The sequence below is a fragment of the Misgurnus anguillicaudatus genome, chromosome 22 (genome assembly GCF_027580225.2).
Source record: "Misgurnus anguillicaudatus chromosome 22, ASM2758022v2, whole genome shotgun sequence".
Taxonomy (NCBI): Eukaryota; Metazoa; Chordata; class Actinopteri; order Cypriniformes; family Cobitidae; genus Misgurnus; species Misgurnus anguillicaudatus.
In genome coordinates this window covers 47,150,282-47,171,546 of record NC_073358.2, presented here as the reverse complement: position 1 = coordinate 47,171,546, position 21,265 = coordinate 47,150,282, and the positions used below count along the sequence as shown (strand labels likewise).

Genomic DNA, 21,265 nt, shown 5'->3' with positions numbered 1-21,265 from the left:
GAATTTTGGGCCTCTTTCTTTAGATGATTTTTTGACTTCATAGCATGTGTAGATACATAAAAATTACTCAGTTGAGTGCATTTATTTAATTTTACAGGGCTCGATAGAGCATTTCACCCACATTTGTGAGAAGCAAAAAAGGATTTATTTGAAAAACAAATAATCTGGAAAGGCAGTAAACATTCCTGTGGCTAATTTTAAGGAGATCACTAAATGAAGAATAATGCAGGTAGACGCATTTCTGATTCTGAACATATGGACAACTTATGGTTGCACGGCAGACGCTACCGGATGGCAGGCGCCATGATTGCACAGTATTGAAAGTACATGCACACTTTGGTTTTCTTTACTCATTAACTTATCTGTAACTGTATAAAACCCACCAAACTGATCCCAACCCATTTTTACCCATACAATCAAATTAAAAACCATCAGAAACCCGCCAAATATGTATAAAATTGCATCTAGGTCATGCTTGGTGTTTGTTTAAAAAAAAAAGAGTCTAACTTTTATTTAATTCAGTAATTTTTTATTAATTTACTTTAAAGGCAGGGTATCTGATTTTGAAAAATGCTAACTTTAGCCTACTAGCACTAATCACTATCCAAAGTCACACCTCCTCCAAAACACAGCTCAACTGCTTTAGCTCTGTCATATTCTTTGGACGTCTCATGTGTTTGGCCCTCTTCAAGTCAATCCGTAGCATCTCTATTGGATTGAGGTCTTGGCTCTGACTTGGCCACTCCAAAAGGTGGATTTTGTTTTTCTAAAGCCATTCTGTTGTGGACTTGCTCTGGTGTTTTGGGTCGTTGTCCTGTTGCATCACCCACCTTCTACACAGTTTCAGTATGTGCTGATTCTCACATTATCCTGAAGAATTGTCTGATATACTTGGAAATTCATCTTCTCCTCAATGATTACAAGCTGGCCAGGCCCTGATGCAGCAAAGCAGGCCAAAATCATGATGTTTCCTCCACCATACTTTACAGTTGGGATGTTTTCATGGTGATATGCCATGCCATTTCTATGCTAGATGTAGCGTTGTGTGTTTTTCCAAAATGTTCAATCTAAGTTTCATCAGTTCACTAAACATTTTGCCAATACCGCTGTGGATTGTCAATGTGCTCTTTTGCAAACTTCAGGCGTGCAGCAATGTTCTTCGTGTTGTCCTGCCGTGGACACCCTGCTTGTTCAGTGTGTTATGTATTGTAGACTCATAAACAGATGTTAGCAAGTTCCTATGATGCCTTTAAATCTTTGGCTGTCATTTGGGGTTGTTTCTTTACATCACTAACGAGGCTTCGCTGTGCTCTTGTTATTTTGACTGCATGCCCACTTCTTGGTAAAGTAGCAACAATCCCAAAGCGTATCCATTTGTAGATTTGTGTTTGCTGTAGACTGGCGAATTTTTAAGTTGTTGAAATAACTTTGTAACCCTTTCAGGCTTTATGTAAAGCAACAATTCTTGATCATAGCTCCTCTGAAGGCTCTTTTTGGTGAAGCATGGCTCACATAAGCGTGTTCTTTTCTTGCAGAGCAAACGTCAAAAGTTTGAGGGTTTTTTTCTGGTCCACACCTCCAAGACTGTGCTAAAACACGACTCCAATTAGCTTTTTGAGGTCATGAACTCAACGGTTCAAGTCTCAAGTCTCATTTATTTATGTAGCCCTTTCCACTACAACGTAGACCAAAGGACTGTACAACTAAAAACAAAAAAAAGCATACAAAAATACAATATACAATAGAGAATCAAGAATTAAAAGAGACAGAATACAAATAAGTTTTCACACGAATTTTAAAAACATCAACTGACAGTGCAGATCTAATATCAGGAGGCAAAGCATTCCACAACCTAGGGCCAACGACTGAAAACGCTCGATCCCCTTTCGTCTTAAGACGAGTTCTTGGAACATAGAGTAGTAAGCAATTAAAAGACCTTTGAGATCTACCAGAGTTTTTAACCACCAAATCCTTGATATATTCCGGGGCCAACTCATAACCAGCTTTGTAAACATATAACCAAACCTTATACTGTATCTGATATTTCACAGGGAGCCAATGGAGCCTTTTCAGAACTGGTGTAATATGCTCCCTTTTCTTAGTACCAGTAAGAAGCCTCGCTGCAGCGTTTTGAACCAGCTGCAATTTTGAAATAAGAGATTGACTGATGCCTTATAAAGCATTACAGTAATCCAAGCGTGAGGAAATGAATGCGTGAATCACCGTATCCAGATCAGGAACAGACAAAAAAGATTTTAATTTCGCAATAGTCCTTAACTGAAAAAAAAACTATTTTACCACATTTTTAATCTGATGGTCAAACATAAATGCCGAGTAAAAAATTACACCTAAATTTCTTATTTTAGGCTGAACATATGTTTCCCATATACCTATAAAATCGGTTAAACCAATGTCGTCCTTCTTCATCCCATACACCATGACCTCAGACTTGCTTGCATTTAACTGCAGGCAATTTTGCTCTAACCAAGTAGTCACCTCCTTTAAACAAGCAACCAGGGATAAAGTAGGGCTTGATCCTCCAGCTCCAATCGGTAAGTAAATCTGAATGTCGTCGGCATATAGGTGATAAAATATACCATATTTCTTAAAAATTTGGCCTAAAGGCAACAAAAATAAGGAAAAAAGAATAGGACCCAGAATTGAACCCTGAGGTACTCCACAATCAAGAGAAGCTGGCCCGGGGTTCACATACTTTCTCCACAAGCATTATGATTTTTTTGGTTTTTCTTAATAAAGACATGAAAGATCAGAATTTTTTGACATTAGCTGTGTCCCAATTCAAGGGCTGCGACCTTCTAAGGACGCGACTTCAGAAGGACTCGCCTTCTTTGAATGTGACAGCTTTCCAAGTACGCAAAAAGAACTGAAATGAGACGGTCTAGCGGAGGACCCTGATGTACGCTCCCACCAAAGGTTTTAGTTGTTTATTTTAAAATATCCAGCAGTTATATTCAGCCGTTACAGGAATCGTTGTTTATTTTTGTCTTATTTGAAACTACTTTTTTGTTAGTTTCGTTTTGCTCTGTGTTTAAAGTAGATACAGCATGTCAATAAACACAGCAGCAAACACTTTACAACAAATGACACTTTTCGTATGCAAGATTCTGAATTTCTGCAAAGTGTTTTCATGAACCTAAGTGACATTGCTCATTGAAGATTTTATTAAGCAGGCTAAGCTTCTCTTATCTAATGTAACCGGATCAGCATGTTAAATTTGAGTCAATGTAAGACCGAAGGTCAAAGAATATTCTACAGTTTAAACATCACATGTAGAAATTTCTCTTGTGCTCAGAGATTTGGTACGGTCCTCTAACTTAACAATAAGCCCTAAAAAGCTGAAGTGACTTACAATGAGAGATCATTCAGAAAACAATAAAGCATGCATCCTTAAAATTTTCCTTATATATGACATGAAATCAGACCATTAACTAGCCTGTAAATGTTGCACAATTTATTAAAGGCATAGTTCCCACATGGAAAACAGATAACTTGGATTTATTTTCATGGTTATGGTATACAAGAGTTTTGATGTTGACAGCTGTATTGATACACATTATTATACTCTTACACTGTAAAGATGAGTGCTGGCGTTACACGGCTTAACAATAGCAACATTACTACAAGGTTTAGGAATAAATAAGTCTGTACTACTATATTCATAAAGTGCAGGATATCATATAAAACAGAATTCACAGGGTTAATACAATCCATCACTAATTGTTGTTATATGATGTTAAAGTTACGACTGTCAGTCAAGACACCACCTCAGTCAAGACTCCATCTCACTAAAAAAAAAATGTCCAGAGGATTTTCAATATATAAATAAAAAAGAAATATTTTATACGGAAAAAAATGAATCCCCCATTTTGGTCTGTAATGCAAACAAGTACAATTTCTTTTGATATTGTGATAAAATGTGACCTGGACACACAATACATAAAAATTTAATGCATGGCGTATTAAATAATGTTTCGAACAGACAACTAAAATTAGATTCTAATTTGATATGCACAAAGCATTAAAGGTGTTAAAAAATATCCAACATGCAATCTCATCATGGAGGGGTATGAGGCAAAATTATATGTACTGGATGGAGTGGTAAGACGTATAAGACATATAAAACGGAACGTAGAGAAGGATTAAATGAGTTCAAGTTAATGGGAAGGGATGGGAGAGGGAAGGAAATACTATATATCAGAACTCATCTCAGTGCACTGTTTGTCTGATATGTGGGATGCCAGGGAGTCAATGATGTCCAACAGCAGTGGCTGGCTGAGCGATCGCAGGTTGGGAAGCTTGGACACCTTTAGGGAAGGAAGGAGAACCGAGGAAATAAATGGTAAACAACAAAGGCCATGCAAGAGAACACAAAAAATAAACAGCCAAAAAAAGCTGAGAGGCTAACAGCACCAGAATATGAAATATTTTATGTAAATAACTTCCATGAAAGGCACTCGCTGGCATTTATAAAATACTACAATGATTTGGCGTCTTTTCACTCAATGTTAAAGGTCTTTAAATATAAAAACGAAACCAGAAGATTGGTTTAATGTCAACTTGAGCAAATTACGAAGTTATAAAATGGGCCATTTAAATAAAAACGTACAAACTTGCTAATTAAAAGATTTTTGACCATTACATTTATAGTTTCGGGCTATGACAAAAGATTCGGCTTTATAAAGCAGCCAATCACGTGCCACTCAATCCAACTCCACTTTCACTGCTGCCCTATCGTGTGGACAGTGTGAACACCAAAACCTTCGCTACGTGTGAAACAGTCCTTACATATTTAATGTAGTTACAACCATAGTCTGTTATACATGCTAAAGTCAAGAGTTCGCAGTGGTTCTTCACATCACACTGGTCGTCTTGAGGACGTATGTTAGCGAGGTAGCCAGCACACGCTTAAAGCTGTGGTCAATAGCACACCCACCTTGGTGAACTGATGGACGATTATGTGCAGGCAGTGTTTCTTCATATCTAGAGCCTGAGTCTTATCGGCGGCCTCCAAGATCTGAGAGCGAAGAAAAAAAATCATGTGACTGCTGTACTTTATTATAGGGTTAAATGTTGATGTAAACACACACACACACACACACACACACACACACACACACACACACGCACCTGTAAGACATTTTCTACAGTAACATTCATCTCCAGGTTCTGCTTGCAGTAGGCCTGAAGTCTGTTGTTGGAGAAACCGTAGTAATAAGGTGCTGCGAAAAGATATCTGTGCTATAGTTCAGGAAAACAAATATTATATATCATCACTGGCAAGTAGATTTTGAACATTTAAAGTGCCCTTGAAATCAAAATGTAAGTTTTTTGGCTTTTAGTATGAACTCAGACTTAAAGATATCTATAAAGAAAGTAGTGTGCATCAAAACATTTGGAAAATGTGCATTTCGAAAGCAAAAGCATTGAGAGTCCCTCACTTCCACCAATAAGGATCAACGATTTTATGACATCATTCTGCACCTCAGCTTCCTATCAGATCCCCATCTGTGATGTAAAAACACAATATGACCCGCCCTTACTTCCTGTTTCGATGGAACTTACATCAACACAGGGAACTTCAGTTGGTCTTTCAACAAAAGTATGTATAAAGTTTATAAACAAAGAAGATGCATAGCACTTCTACAATTCGAATTTGAATAGAGTCTGTACAATAATGCTGCGTGCCGTGCACTCAGCCAGCGACTAGCTACGGTGGAGCGACACGATCTTTAATCGTTAATTTCAATGAAAGCTTAACTACCGGCAACGCGACCAACAGTGACCATTGGTGACAGGAAGAGGGCGTGTCCAGCAGCTACACGAAAAAATTCAACTTTATGCACATGACAAGTGACTTTCGGGAGCAGCTACCAAAAGCTGGGATAGAAACGTGAAGCAAATCTTTTCAAAATTCGCAAAAAAAGAAAAACAAACTAATGCAAATTAGCTGCATTTCCATCAAGTTGTTTGAGCGAATGACGGTGGCAGTGTTGGGGAAAGTTAATTTTAAAAGTAATGCATTACAATATCAAGTTACTCCAAAAAAGTAACTTATTGCAATACTTAGTTACTTTTCATGGAGAGTAATGCTACTAGTTACTTTTTCGTGGCTGAGACTTTAGCCGTTTCTCAATGTCAAGGAAGGATACTCGGAAGCCAGAATTTCGAGGATGCTACGTCATCGACATCTGTCGAAGGACTGTTTCAATGTCGAGGATCCTCGGAATTTCAACCAAGGACTGAGTCCTTCGTTCGAGAAATATCTCATATACAGGAAAGGATGCATATGTGTATCCTTCACGCACTAAAATGACCCACAATCCTATGCGCAAAGTGACAAAAGCACACCTTTTCATTGACGTAATGACATGCACTTGCTAGCCTGTTCCATTTACGTGTTCTCCGAATGCTTAAGAGGAGCCTCCCCTAGCCTCTGAAGAAAGTGACTTGTAAGGACTAGTCCTGCCAAGAAAGTATCCTTGACATTGAGAAACGGCCTTTATCTCTTTCAGGCCTTGCAGGTGTTTTATGACTGAAAAGTTCTGCATTCAGAAATTGCATATTTCATCACAAAAATGTCAAGCTCTGGCCTGCCATCTCAGTTTCTGACTCAAACTGTTCCCACACAGGCGTGTACGCATAGTGTGCATAATTCTATATGACTACGTTCAGTTTAATTCAGTACATTATTTTTTTTAATCAAAATAATTAAACTGAAATGTAACTTGCATTACTTAAAAAAAGTAACTCAAATATTAATGTGTACATTTAAAAAGTAATGTGTTTCTTTACTCGTTACTTCAAAAAAGTAATATTATAAAGTAATGGACGTTACTTTTAATGCGTTACCCCTAACACTGGACGTGGTATAGGTAACCCAGTAACCATTAGTAAATAAAACGAGGCTAGTTTAGAAAATGGAGACAGGACCGCATTTAGCTACGATTTAGAAAGTTATAAATTTACTAGCAGTGCAGCTTGTCATTTCCAAACTGAATGCTGTGCACAGAAAAAGAAATGCAAAATTGTTGATGCAGGCACTAGCTGCAAGGGCATTGCGACGATTTTAAGAGCACCATATATGGGAAAGACAACGTCAGCTGATACAGCTAGACAATCAGTCACGTGGGTTGAATGTATGCTACGTCAGAATTTTTCCGGCAAATGCGTTTCCATCTCCCATTATTCGCATTTATTATTTTTCGCATGAGTCAACAACCACCTCAAGCGAGCATAAAAACGTTTAAGGGATTTTTTTTATTTGCCGTTTCCATCACTGGTTTCTTATGCAATACTTCAAAATGCGCATTAAATCAGTGTGATGGAAACACAGCTAATGAGAGTAAAGTTCACATCATCAATCTTTCATTAGTTACTGAGAGGACTTTTACTTATTTGTTAGTAGTAATGTTGCATTTTGTTAGTAGTCATTTTGCATTCACACCAGCCGCGGCAGAGGCGGCAAAAATGTGCTAATCGCGCGTAGTTGGACACTTGAACATTTTTAGTTTACTCGTTTCATTCGCGCGTGAAATTCTAGTCATTCGAGACATAAAGGGGGGGGGGGCAGTGGCTCAGTGGTTCATGTAGGTAGTCTACAAATCAGAAGGTTGGTGGTTCAATCCCCCGCTCCACCTGACCAAGCGCCGAGATGTCCTTGAGCAAGACACCTAACCCCAGATGCTCCCGATGAGCTGGATGGCACCTTGCATGGCTGACACCGCCGTCCGTGTATGAATGTGTGAGTGAATGGGTGAATGTGAGGGAAAATTGTAATGCGCTTTGGATGGCCATTGGTCTATGAAAGCGCTATATAAATGCAGTCCATTTACCATAACCATTCACATGGGAGTGACTGCTGAGACTTCCTGTAATCATGTCACTACTACAACAAGGTCCTGATTGGTTAACGCGGCACGGAAATCCGCCGAAGTTCAGATTTTTCAATGTGTGCGTTTCCCGCAGCAACACGCCATTCGCGTCGCGCCTACCGTGCATTCCGCGCCGCAGGATGCCTAATTGAGTCTTTGCATTGACTTAACATGTAAATCACTCACACTTGCCGCCTCTACTTTGTCTGGTGTGAACCCTGCATTATAACTTGGACAACCAGAATTAGGAACACCTCCTAATAGCCTCTTTGAAAAAGGCGGGCGACACATAACAACAAAGTCACTGGCGGTGTGCACGCAGCATAAGGGGCGGTTCACATTGCACACCTAACTGCACGGAAAACGTGACCGTGTCACTTTCCTCCTTCTTTCCAACGTGGCATTCTGAAAAGTTGAAGTATTTCAACTGGCTGTGATTCAAAATAACGTATTTGTGCAGGCAAAAGACACGAAATGTAAGATCTTTGAGCTCGATTACATGCAGAAAAATACAGACAAAATACTTTATTAAATAAACACAGCATTATAAATTGAGGTTGGAAAGTCCAGAGATTGTGTGAAAAGATATAGCGAGTCTTCCGGAGGCATGTTCACGTCTCCATAATATATATAGCGTAGCATGGATTCAAAAGCCTGCGTGCTGGGAACCATCTCTCCTATGGAAATATTCACCTGCCCATCTTCTGGCATGAAGGAGCGGAACATTGCCTCAAAATAACTGAAAAGAAAAAAATCAACTGGTTAACCAAGGTACTGTTTTTATTGTAAAATAGGTTTTTTGACTTGCTGTTGAAGTCATTACACCAAAGTATTGAGTCACCTGGAGCGGGCAGCCAGTATGGCCTTGTGTGCGGGGCGAGGATGACCGTCAAGCAAAAGGATGATGTCACAGAACTCATGCCCCGCCCCCTCTAGACAAGCCTTCATGTCTTGCACAAGAGATGTGCCTAAAACGTAAAGAAAACACCAAAATGATTTTTAAAGCAATCTGAGCATAACTGCATGTGTGTTCGCAGGGAAAGGGCAGAGATCATGTTTATTTATACCTATATCCACTGGCTGATCAGAATATATTCTCGGCGGTGGCTGCTGTTTGCGTCTTACTATCTCCACAATCAGTGGAGTGGACAGATGTTCAAACTCCTTAGTCATGATAACCTGGTTAAAGTGACTCTCCTTCACGACAAAATTAAGACAATGTTCCTTAAAGACAGAAACAAGAGAGACAGAAGACAATTAGATTTTTTTTGTTCGTGAATTTTTCCCAAAGATTGTTATTTCTTATCACGCTGATGTACTTTTAAGTGTTTTACAGTATGTTTGGTTTAAGCTATAAGATGCTATTTAAAAGGGGTGTGACAAAATGATTTGTGTGACTGTGACGGAGTTAAACAGGGAAATGGGATCAGGGATGTCCTCTGACATAATATTAGTGCGCACAGCCATTTTAATGACAGCAGAGGGACTGAGTGGGAATGAGTCTCTCTTATCATGACCAAAACGCATCTTAATACAAGGTCATGGATGGATGAAGCGCCCCATGTGTCTTTACCTTAAGCTGGTCCAGCTGAAGTTTGTTTGCGTTTTCACAAACACTCAAGACGTTCTGCAGGTCGACCGATGCTTCAATGTACTGAACACAGAGCTGTTCCAGTCTGGACAGTTTAAAACTCAGAGCAAGTTTATAAACGTCCATGATCAACAGCACATCCTGGACATGACCTGCAGAGAGCCATGACAAGTACACGACATGTACAGCAGATGTGGGACACGCACTGCATCAATAAGGATTGTACAGTTAACAAAGAAACACACCTCTGCGTGGATATTGTATTTTGTCTGTGTACAGGAACTGCATCAAAACCTCAAACGGTTGAGCGTCAGCCTCTCTGATTGACACTTCTAATAAAGGAGGTCCTCTGGAGGACCGCCTACTCCCAGAGCTTTGCTTCTGACCGACGGACTCCTCACCCTCCTCGTTGCCTTCCTGTTTAATCCTCTACAAAAATAGTTAAACCAGCCAAATAACAAATCAAAACTCTATAAAAAAAAAAAGCAATACCAAATGTTTATATACTGTATGTCATTAAATAATGTAATTTCTTTTAAATTTCTCACTAGTGTTCGGTTTATTTTACATGATTATGTACATGCATGTTTCAAAAAGGAAAATAAACCTGTTTCTGTCGATCTCTCGCCTGTAGGATTTTCTTTCGGAGCCACTTACAGCGAGCTGTTACTATGGCAATGTGACCAAGAACCTTTTCCTCCCTCTGTGAGCACAAATGGCATTTTGGACAGTCAGAGTAATTTAATAATAACATGTGGCCCTGGACAACAATACCAGTCACAAGGGTTTTTAAAATTAAGTAAGGATGCACCGATACCACCTTTTTGGAATACGAGTACGAATACTTGCATTTCAGTACTTGCCGATACCGAGTACTTAATAAACCCCGGTATCGAGTACTTAAGAAAATGTGGTATCGAGGCCGATACCAGTATCGGTGCATCCCTAAAATTAAGGTTCATATATAATCCAAAGATGAATAAATAAGCTGTTAGTATAGGACAATATTTGGCCGAGATACAACTATTTGAAAATCTGAGGGTGCAAAAAAATCTAAATATTGAGAAGATCTCCTTAAAAGTTGTCCAGATCAAGTCCTTAGCTACACATATTACTAATGCTAAATACATTTTTATACATTTATGTAGGACATTTACAAAATATCTTCATGAAACATGATCTTCACTTAATATCCTGATGATTTTTGGCATAAAAATCTATAATGTTGACCCATAGAAAGTATTGTTGGCTATTGCTACAAATATACCTGTGCGACTTATGACTGGTTTTGTGGTCCAGGGTCACAAATATTGTAGGCAGTTATTTAGAACAACATAAAATTAATAATTTCAAATGCATTTTAGGGGATTCATTTAAATGCATATATTAAAACTAACCTCCCCCAAGATAAACTCTACATCACAGAACTGACGGTTTTCCCACAGCTTCCCATAGTCCTCATGAAGTGTGCACTTTGGATAGCAAGAAAACTAAAACAAAAATAAAGTCATTTTAACTGTTTAGACAATTTGTTCATTATTTTTATACTTAAAGGACAAGTTCGGTATTTTACACTTAAAGCCCTGTTTTCAGATTGTTTATGATGAAATAGAACGGCTCCGACTGAAATCTGGACACACGATGCCGGCCCGAGAATTTTCGGTTTCTGTTGTATCACCCCACTACCTCTACAATGGCTGTATAGGTGCACTGGAACAATCCTTCCTAAAATGCATTAAACCTTCGTTCACAAAGACGTAAAACTCACCGAGCGGTCAGGTGCGCACTGACATGCTCACACAAAAATCGCTTTTTGCTTTCTAACAGGTGTTTTAGCATTTGTTGTAAACTTGTGGATGTATTTTTCCAAACGCCTCACATCCGTATATTCTTCCGTTGAGAGCTTGAATAATAGACACTCCAGCCCAGTTGGTGGCACTCATCCGCCTTTGCCAATTGCAAGAATACAAACAACGTTCCCGGCGTCGAAGTAATACCGTACCTCACAGCACATCTAATACAAGTCAATGGAGTTGGACAAAAACTACGATAAAACCTGTTGGAAAGCATCTTTTGCAGCAACTTTTGTGTGAGCATATCAGTGAACACCCCTGACCACTCTGTGAGTTAACGTCTTTGTAAACAAAAGTTTAATGCATTTTGGGAGGGATTGTTCCAGTGCACCTGTGCAGCCATTGTAGAGGTGGGAGGTGAAACAACAAACACCCGAAAATTCTCGGGCCAGCATCATATGTCCAAATTTCAGTCAAAACCGTTCTATTTCATCAAAAACAATCTGAAAACAGGGCTTTAAGTGTAAAATAGCGAACTTGTCCTTTAAATTTTATATGTTCTATAATTTATCTCACCTGAAATCTGTACATTTCTCCACTTCGGACGTTATTGTCCACGGTCCCCCCAAAGATGTACATGGCATCGTGGATAACAGCCGCTGCATGAAACAGCCTCCCACTGGGCATCTGAGAGTAATTGACATGACGATTAGAAAAAAACAAACAAAATGGAAGACTTCTTCCTTCTTGACTCCTCCGAAATGTATGTAATAAACATATTGTCTGGTGTCTTTCTGTAATTCTTTAATGTTCTTCTATACCTCACTATCTGTGCTGGGCTGAATGACCTCCCAAGTCTGCGAGTCCACGTCATAGCAGTGAAGTTCATTGGGCAATGTGTTGTCGGCCGCCCCTCCAAACACATACAGGTGACGGTCAAACGCCACCATTGTGTGTCCATAGCGCCTCTGGGGTGGTGGAGGGGATCCACGTAGCAAGTGCTCAGTTGGGATACGGGTCCATCTTCAAAATATAAAACAGTAATCAGCTGACTACAAATATTACACCTCTACTCACATACACATGTACACATTACATACAGCAGGGGTATTCAAAGTCAAAGACAGTGGGCCGTCCTTTTGACACAACATACACATTGGAGCCACCCGCTAAACGTTTTTCCTCACTGAGCAGAGAAGACTATAGGTGTGTTTGACTTCGTATGGCGCTGTGTAGACCGATCAGCGTATGACATCAAAGTATCATGAAAGTGATTCAAAACCTGTGCATTTCAGCTGCGCCGCATTAAAGGAACCGTATGTAAGAAATTTATATCAATTAATCATAAAATGGCCCTGATATGTCACAAGACATTAAGAAATCAATTTCATTTTAAATACTTATATCACTGACAACAGTGTTCTTGCCAGGATATTGTCATTTAAAAAGTGGAGTTGCAGCCCTCAACTGATGTTTATGTTGTCATTTTGTGTATTGGCCACCAGTTGTGTGATTGCAGTACCAGTTTTAGCCACAAGTTTTGTGATTGCAATACCAGTTTTGGCCACAATCCTACATACTGTTCCACTTTGAAAACCGCTGGCATACAATACCAAATTTCATGTGATAACACTGTCACTGCTATACTTACATGTGGCCTTTGAATTCAAACTGAAAGAGGTTGTTGGTGATCTTGGCTCCACTCTGGCCGGAAAAGACAAACATCTTATCCCGACATACGGCTACAGGGAAGTTACAGCAGGAGGGGGGAATTTCACCACTTTGTTCAATCTAAGTGACAAAAAAGCAATACATAAGACACAGTATAATATATTTTCACTGGCAGAAGTTTGTGTTAATGTTACAAAGCGGAAGCAGAAAGTAACTTTGTACAACACTTCTCATATTAATGCAGACGAATGGCTTGTTTTCTCGCTTCAAATAAAAGCAACTTCTAAAAACCTAAATGCAAATATAATCTAACACTAATATAATTCAACTTTGTATAAATCATAGTCACCTCTTCCCAGTATGCCTGCTCACGGTCCTGAAGACTTATGGTCCACATATCATTCAGCCTATTTAAAAGAATTAAATTATTTATGCCTATTAACAAATAGTAAAATTTTATCTCAACATTTTGATTTGCAATACATTTGTTTGTTATTGATTGAGTGGTAAGTTGTGCATTGTAAAGGGCAGAAATAACATTAACCTGGCATTTCCATCATATCCAGCAAAAATCCAGAGTTTGTCATTATAGACTGTGGCTCCATGGGCAGATCTGGCAACCAAGCTAAAACAAAAAGCATAAACATCTTTCAGACAAACAATGATACAAAAAAAAAGATGATTATACTCTATATATCATATCAGAGATGATGAGAAACTTCAATATGATTTACCGTCCCTCCACCTTCCATTCTGTCCACTGCCCGGTGGCGAACTTGTACTCAAACAGATCATTTTTATTTTTCAAGTTAGAGTTTGAATATATGTCTCCGGTGTAGCCACCTATAATTTAACAAATAAAACATTACGTGCATAGGAAGGAAGAGAGTATGCAGCATCAAAGGACATGTGTACCTGTAAGGTTAACCTACCGAAAACAAACATGCTGCTTCCATACACAACGGCAGAATGATGATATCTTGGTGCAGGTGGGGTACCGGTAGTAAATGCCCTATTCAATAACATTAATAATTGTTAGATGCCATGGTAAACATAAAAAATAAGGGCTACAAAACGATTAATCGCGATTAATCGTGATTAAACGTTTGCAGAATAAAAGGGGTTTTATATTTTTATATTTAAATGTAATTTATATATTGTTATGTATAATTATATTATACACAGTACACATACATATATGAAGTAAACAAAAACTTTTATTCTGCAAACGATTCGTCGCAAATGGCGATTAATCGTTTTGCAGTCCTTAAAAAATCCACATGTATTTCACAAATATACACTTACCGACACCATGAGCAGTCCTTTACATCAAACCGCAATAGATCATTAAGCATGTTCTTCCTGAAGGAAAGCATAACAAGATTGTGATCCATATCTTTTGATTTGTTTGCAAAAAAAAAAAAAAAACACAAAACACTCACAAATTATCTCCTCCAAAGACATAGATAGCATCCCTGTATGCCACAACAGTATGTTTGCTACGCCTGCAAGGAAACACAAGAAAATGCATTATTATATAAAACATCCAGCTATGATGGAGATCAACTTTTTAAAAGAGACAATACCTTGCACCCACGAACTCATCACATGGTGGCAGTCTCCTCCATCGGTGTACAGTCTCGAAAGGACCAAAGTTGAGTGTCAAATACTCAACACTGTCCGAGCAGCTGTGATCAAAGTCAACACTGGGTGCCACTTTAGACTTACAAGACATGGCTCCAGGAAACCATGACATTCAAGTTAGACGTGACAAAGCTTTGTCCAGCCGAAGAAACAAGACTCAAAATTAATCTAATTTGTTTGCAGGTTGTCTGACTGTTTTATCTGGATCATGTTAGTCATGTTTTAAAAAGCTAATGTTAGCTTAACGTTACCTGAAATCTAGCTAGCTAGCTACAAGTGTGTGTATGATAATTTACCATGTTTTGTATTCATATAAACGTTTAATAGAAGGCCTAACAACCGCAGTATATGTGCGACGTGAAAATAAATGCGGGAAATAAAAATATTATCATACAATTGAAAAATCTTCTTCTAGCCTCTGTTTATCTGCACGTCCAGGGAGGAGACGAGACTTCTTCACATGCGCACACGCACGGTTTTCATTGGTTTACGTAATAAAAGTCACGTAACAAAAGAATTTGATGGCTTTTATTTTATTTTAATTGATGTTATTTTTAATTTGTCGACGCATATCAGTGCAGTGACAACAAACATGTTCACGTAAAGTTATAAAAAATAAACGTTAAATAAGATTTAATTTGTCTTACAAAGTACACAACAAAAACATTAATCTACATACAAATCTTTATAATTTGTAAAATAAATTATTAGATTGTTAATGTAAATATTATATATTTTTTATAAATGTTTGAAAATCTACGATTATACACATTTTATCTATAAATATATTATTTATATTTAACATAATTATAATTTTAAATGTAAATATAAATAATGTTTTATTAAATGTATTATTATAAATAAATATTTTTTATAAGATAGAACTTGTATTTTATTACTTCATCTCACAAACGGGGCTTGAACAAAGCCGGAAGTGGAACTGGAGCTCGCGGCAACGACACAAAACGCGCCAAATTTCTAGTTCATGTTGTCAAAGGATCAACATCGGAAATAAATAACTATAATAATATCCACTATCACGTCGTCAATGGATGTGTGTAAACTTGCAAGGACCTACAATTTTGTTTTATTTTTATCGACAGTACTTTAATGGTATATTATCGGAGTAGGTTTAATATCGCCTAAAAGTGGAGACTGGTCACATTGTTGACTGTAACTAATCATCAGTTTTGAGGAGCTTTGATATTCTTGTCAGCTATGGTTTTACAAAACAGTGGACGATATAAATCAGACCGAGGAGGAGGAGATCAGGACAACCAGCAGTAAGTCTGCAACGTAACATATACTGCAGTATACTTTTTTATTTGCTATAGTAAACTAGTAAATGGAAGTATACTTTAGGAGATGAACTGTTATAGCAGTCAATACATTTTGCTAATGTATGCTAGTGTTGTAAAGTATTAACTATAATTAATTGATAAACCGTAGTAAATACTGTACATTTGTTATGTTAAAGTTCAGAAACACTATTTTTTTTAATTTACTTGCTCATGGTTAATTAAACAGAGAAGTAACAAAGTCTGTCAATGTTGTTGTCTAATAGTCAGTCTTTGGTTAGTTGATTTTGATAACACTTCTGTTATATCACTTAATAATCCTAGTTCATGTTAAAGAATTTTTTTAAACAATTTTAAAGTTAAATGTTGGATTATCTTTTAACGTTAGTTATTGCACAATGAACTAACATGAACACACAATGAAAGTTGTGTGAACTTCAATTAACAAAGTTTAATAAATGTTGTGAAAATAAATTGCTCCTTTTTGTTAGTTCATGTTAGCATTATAATATATATATATAATATATGCAAAATATATTATATGTTTCTATAATATAATAGATATTACCTCTTATATGCAAAATCCACTTGCTTCTATTCGTGTCTTTGCATTGACTTTGTATGTAATCTACTTGAAGTCGCATTAAGTGTGTACGCCCCATTAGACATTCCGTTTTGATATACTCTTGTTAATATGACGTCACACAGATAGAGCTCCACCCACGACGACTGACCGAGCTGAAACTTTATAGACATATTCATTGCACACCGTAGGGTTATGACATTTTGTAAACCCAGATAGTGCTGCATCACGATTAGTCAGAATTAGTTTGCAGAATACAAGTTTTTGTTTACATAATGTATGTGTGTACTGTGTATAATAATTATGTCTATATAAATATACACACATACATGTATAATTTTAAGAAAAATATATTTATATAATAAATATTTATATTTATATATAATATAAATTATATATAAATATAAACGTGTATATATGCATGCAAATGTGATGTAGCAACTGCTCAGTGTCAGTAATCCTAAATCCAAAATACCGCCATACAACAGACATAGAGGTTTTTTTAGCTACCAGATCACTGTCAACCTCCTCTGCATCCATCTTCGCTCTGGTATAAGTGACGACGCACACCACACACGTGCATGCCACACGTGCACTGCCTTTTTTGTTCATTTTTCTTTCTTTTTTTAAACAGCAAGGAAAATCATCAAACTGTTATCAGTAAGTTTGTGTTAACAAGTCCACACAATTTATTTAATATAATTGCAACATTTTGCTGTCATATAATTGCACAGGCTGACATCGCGATTGCAATTGCGATGCGATTAATTGTGCAGCACTAGTGTATTCATAATTATTATACACAGTACACATATATACGACTAATCGTGAGGCAGCACTAAACCCAGATATGTAACTAGATGGGTGTCTAGGCTACACTATATCACTTTTGTCTTTGCAGCTGAACTTATTGTTTAATGTTGATAATTCAGGCCTTGTGGGAGTCAGTTTAATTATATTTGTTATAACTTTAGGGATGATGCATCGGCCATGTCCGCTGTCAAGCGGCTGGAGCGCAGTCAGTTCACCGATACAATGGACGAGCGCTTCGGCTTTGAACGAATGAAGGAGCCCGGTGAGAAGACCGGCTGGCTGATCAACATGCACCCAGTAAGACTAATCCTATTCAGATTCCTTTCAATGTGATGTGCTTTTTGGCACACAGACCATAAGAGTATTTGCATTTCTTCCCAGACTGAAATTCTGGACGATGACAAGAGAATGATCAGCGCTGTTGACTATTACTTCATACAGGAGGATGGAAACAGATTTAAGGTTGCCATAAAACAAGTCTTTAATTTCTTACATTTACATTTGTGCAGTTGGTGTACGCTTTTATACAAAGCGATTTACAGTGCATTACAAGATATACATGTTTATTCATTAGCATGTGTGTTCCCTGTATTCAAACCCATGTCCTTTTGCACTGTTAATTCAATGCACTAATACTGAGTGATACAGGAGCAAGTGTAATGCTGTATTATACCCTTTTTAAAATGGTTATAAACAAAGTACGGCATATTATTTGTTTACTGTGCAATAAATCATTTTGGCAAATTTAATAGAATATTGAATTGTGTTTATTTCTTCCACTTAAATATAATACCTTTTTGTCCTCACAGGTTGCCCTACCCTATAAGCCATATTTTTATGTAGCAACTAAAAAGGTAAGTTTTAAGGTTTTTTACGGAAACATTTTTGAGTATAGACAAATAGATGGATTAAATATCTATTTATATGTTTGGGAAAGAACTGTGAGAGAGAGGTCATCTCCTTCCTGTCAAAGAAGTTCCAAGGGAAAGTGGCAAAGCTCGAAATTGTCCCTAAGGAAGATTTAGATTTGGTAAGAAAAGTTGTCATGTGTTAAAACTATTAAATAATTCATTACCATGACTTATAACAATGTCTGTATCAATGCATGCATGACTTCATTTGGTCAATCTTGTTTCTGTGCGTGTTCAAAGCCAAATCATCTTGTGGGACTGAAGAGAAACTACATCAAACTGTCCTTCAACACACTGGATGACCTCATGAAAGTGAAACGAGAGATCTCGCCTGCTGTCCGTAAGAACAGGGAAAGAGAGAAGTCCAATGATGCTTATACCAGCATGTTATCCAGGTATTTACTGTGTCTGGTTAAAGTTGCAATGAAATTGAAATGAAAAACTGTCATTTGTTGTGGAATATTGTGGTATTTTTTTTTTTACAAATGACTTGTGTCAATTGTGGCCTCATAATCTTTAATCAAAAACGCAACTCTCCTACCCTCCTCTTTTTACTTCCGGTCATATGGTATGGCAGGTGAGCAGTGTCCGGGAAAAGATTGCACCGATTAACAAATAGCAACATGTCCCAACTCGATACAATCGATACAATCAGTTCCCGAAGCATGAATTCAAGTCCAGCCCTACCTTTTTTCATTTCAGAAGCCGCTTCAGTCGGATATACGTCACTAAAGGGACAATAAGACAATCGCCACTCCCGTTTCATGGCGACTTTTAAGTTTAGTGTTGAGTGTGAAACTATTATTATTATATTTAGGGATGCATCTGCCTTTTAATCTGTATCAGCAGATTAAAAAAAAAAAAATCCCCACTATTGGACATTGGTATCCTTTGTAAGTTGTGCAGTTCTATGATTTCAGAACATCATAATTTGAAACAAGCAGTAAAATCTAAATTATCGGTATCGGTAGATGTTACTCTAAGTGAATATTGAGCTGTTAATCAGGTGTACTTTGATCTCAAAAACCGCTTGGGTTCTCTTCTACATATCACAGTGCTCTGGTTGATGGAAGTGATGTGATGGATGCACCGATATATCGGCCTATAATCGGTACCGGCAGATAAAGCAATTTTTCTCTCTATCGGTCATTGGCTTGTATCGTTTGTAAGCTGTGTAGTTCTAGGATTTCAGAACATAATAATTTGAAACAAGCAGTAAAATCTAAACTTGGTATTAGTAGATGTTATTCTAAGTGAATATTGAGCTGTTAATCAGGTGTACTTTGATCTCAAAAACCGCTTGGGTTCTCTTCTACATATCACAGTGCTCTGGTTGATGGAAGTGATGTGATGGATGCATTGATATATCGGCCTATAATCGGTACCGGCAGATAAAGCAATTTTTCTCTCTATCGGTCATTGGCTTGTATCGTTTGTAAGCTGTGTAGTTCTAGGATTTCAGAACATAATAATTTGAAACAAGCAGTAAAATCTAAACTTGGTATTAGTAGATGTTATTCTAAGTGAATATTAAGCTGTTGATCAGGTGTACTTTGATCACAAAAGCAGCTTGGGGTCTCTTTTACATATCACAGTGCTCTGGTAGGTCGGAGTAATGTGATGGATGCACCGATATATCGGTCTAAAATCGGTATCGGCAGATAAAGCAATTTTTCTCACTGTCGATCATTGGCTTCTTTGGTATGCTTAGCAGTTGCGAGATTTAAGAACATAATACTTTAAATCTATCGCTAAGAGCAAAACTATCGGTATCTATCGTTATCGGTAGTACAGTAATTGAACATTGAGCTGTAAATCGTGTGTGATTTGATCACAAAATCAACTTTGCGTCTCTTCTTCATATCACAGTGCTCTGGTTGGTGGGAGTGTTGTGACGGAGGATGAAGTTGTTTCCTCAAAGAAGATGACTGAGCAGCTCGACAACATCGTAGATATGCGAGAATATGATGTGCCTTATCACGTTCGTGTAGCCATTGACCTTAAGATTCATGTGGTGAGGATTCTGGACTGATCATGAAGTTTTTTACATTTTAATTACAATTAAATCGGTTGTGTTGATTTGTATTTTATTTATTTATAGGCTCACTGGTATAATGTACGGTACAGAGGAAGTGCTTATCCTCCTGAGATTGTGCGCAGGGATGATCTTGTGGAAAGACCTGTAAGTATATTATCAGACGCTTTTCTGAGTCCTTCAAAGAGACAGGGAAGAACTTTTTTATGGGATTTATTATGAATAATGACATGACAATGTTTTCTTCATCTCTAAGGATCCTGTTGTTTTGGCCTTCGATATTGAGACCACCAAGCTTCCACTAAAGTTCCCTGATGCTGAAACGGACCAGATCATGATGATCTCATACATGATAGATGGACAGGTAGTGCACATGGCTTTTTTTGTACTATATGCAGCTATTTGTTTGCCTGGTGAGGGTTAATCATGACATACTATAGCTGTAACAATATTTGTGCATCAGCTTTATTATGTTTAATACATAGTCTGGTTTATAGTGTACATTTATGTATTTTTCCAGGGCTTTCTCATCACAAACAGAGAAATTGTCTCAGAGGACATTGAAGATTTTGAGTTCACCCCAAAACCTGAGTATGAGGGTCCCTTCACTATATTTAATGAACCTGATGAGGTTAGTTTCAAAAAGCATGTATATCTTTTTATTTTGCGTGTAATGTTATATTTAAAAAAAATCTCTATACTTTTATTGGTTTAAGGGAGCTTGCCTTGTTTTATTTTTCCTGTGTTTGGTTTTTGGTACCGAGCTTCTTTAGTTTAGTAAATATTGGTGTTCCTGTAGTAGCCCTAATCTTTCTGTCTTCCTCCAGGCATCTCTCATCCAGAGATGGTTTGAACACATCCATGAGACCAAGCCCACCATCTTTGTCACTTACAATGGAGACTTCTTTGACTGGTAGGATGTGATTTGTTAAATTGCCTTTAATAATGGCGTATTAATTTTTTTTTTGGCAGCCTTCATTTTATCCTTATGTATCTACGAATAGTTTGTGCTGTGGTTAATTTGTGACTCATTG

The 21,265-nt window shown here is 37.5% G+C and overlaps 2 protein-coding genes across 2 annotated transcripts in view; one reads left to right on the top strand and one right to left on the bottom strand.

The window, feature by feature from the left end:
• Positions 1-3,457: 3,457 nt before the first annotated feature.
• lztr1 (leucine zipper like post translational regulator 1) lies at positions 3,458-15,068 on the bottom strand. Its single transcript, XM_073860322.1, has 20 exons — positions 14,534-15,068; positions 14,390-14,452; positions 14,253-14,309; positions 13,880-13,959; positions 13,682-13,790; positions 13,492-13,572; positions 13,297-13,354; positions 12,928-13,067; positions 12,098-12,299; positions 11,853-11,963; positions 10,881-10,973; positions 10,091-10,186; positions 9,729-9,912; positions 9,466-9,635; positions 8,960-9,116; positions 8,734-8,860; positions 8,484-8,631; positions 5,149-5,256; positions 4,955-5,035; positions 3,458-4,325 (listed from the first exon to the last, which is right to left on the bottom strand). Exons 1-20 carry the CDS (start codon positions 14,701-14,703, stop codon positions 4,209-4,211), a joined length of 2,352 nt encoding a protein of 783 aa, XP_073716423.1. The 5' UTR covers positions 14,704-15,068; the 3' UTR covers positions 3,458-4,208.
• A 444-nt stretch (positions 15,069-15,512) lies between these two features.
• Positions 15,513-21,265, top strand: part of pole (polymerase (DNA directed), epsilon) — a 47,390-nt gene continuing 41,637 nt past the window's right edge. Inside the window, exons 1-11 of the mRNA XM_055198448.2 lie at positions 15,513-15,874; positions 17,447-17,582; positions 17,667-17,747; positions 18,095-18,139; positions 18,223-18,315; positions 18,437-18,591; positions 20,066-20,210; positions 20,298-20,378; positions 20,488-20,595; positions 20,752-20,862; positions 21,059-21,144. Coding sequence (XP_055054423.2) covers positions 15,810-15,874; positions 17,447-17,582; positions 17,667-17,747; positions 18,095-18,139; positions 18,223-18,315; positions 18,437-18,591; positions 20,066-20,210; positions 20,298-20,378; positions 20,488-20,595; positions 20,752-20,862; positions 21,059-21,144 — 1,106 coding nt within the window. The 5' untranslated portion in view covers positions 15,513-15,809. The remainder of the gene's footprint in view (positions 15,875-17,446; positions 17,583-17,666; positions 17,748-18,094; positions 18,140-18,222; positions 18,316-18,436; positions 18,592-20,065; positions 20,211-20,297; positions 20,379-20,487; positions 20,596-20,751; positions 20,863-21,058; positions 21,145-21,265) is intronic.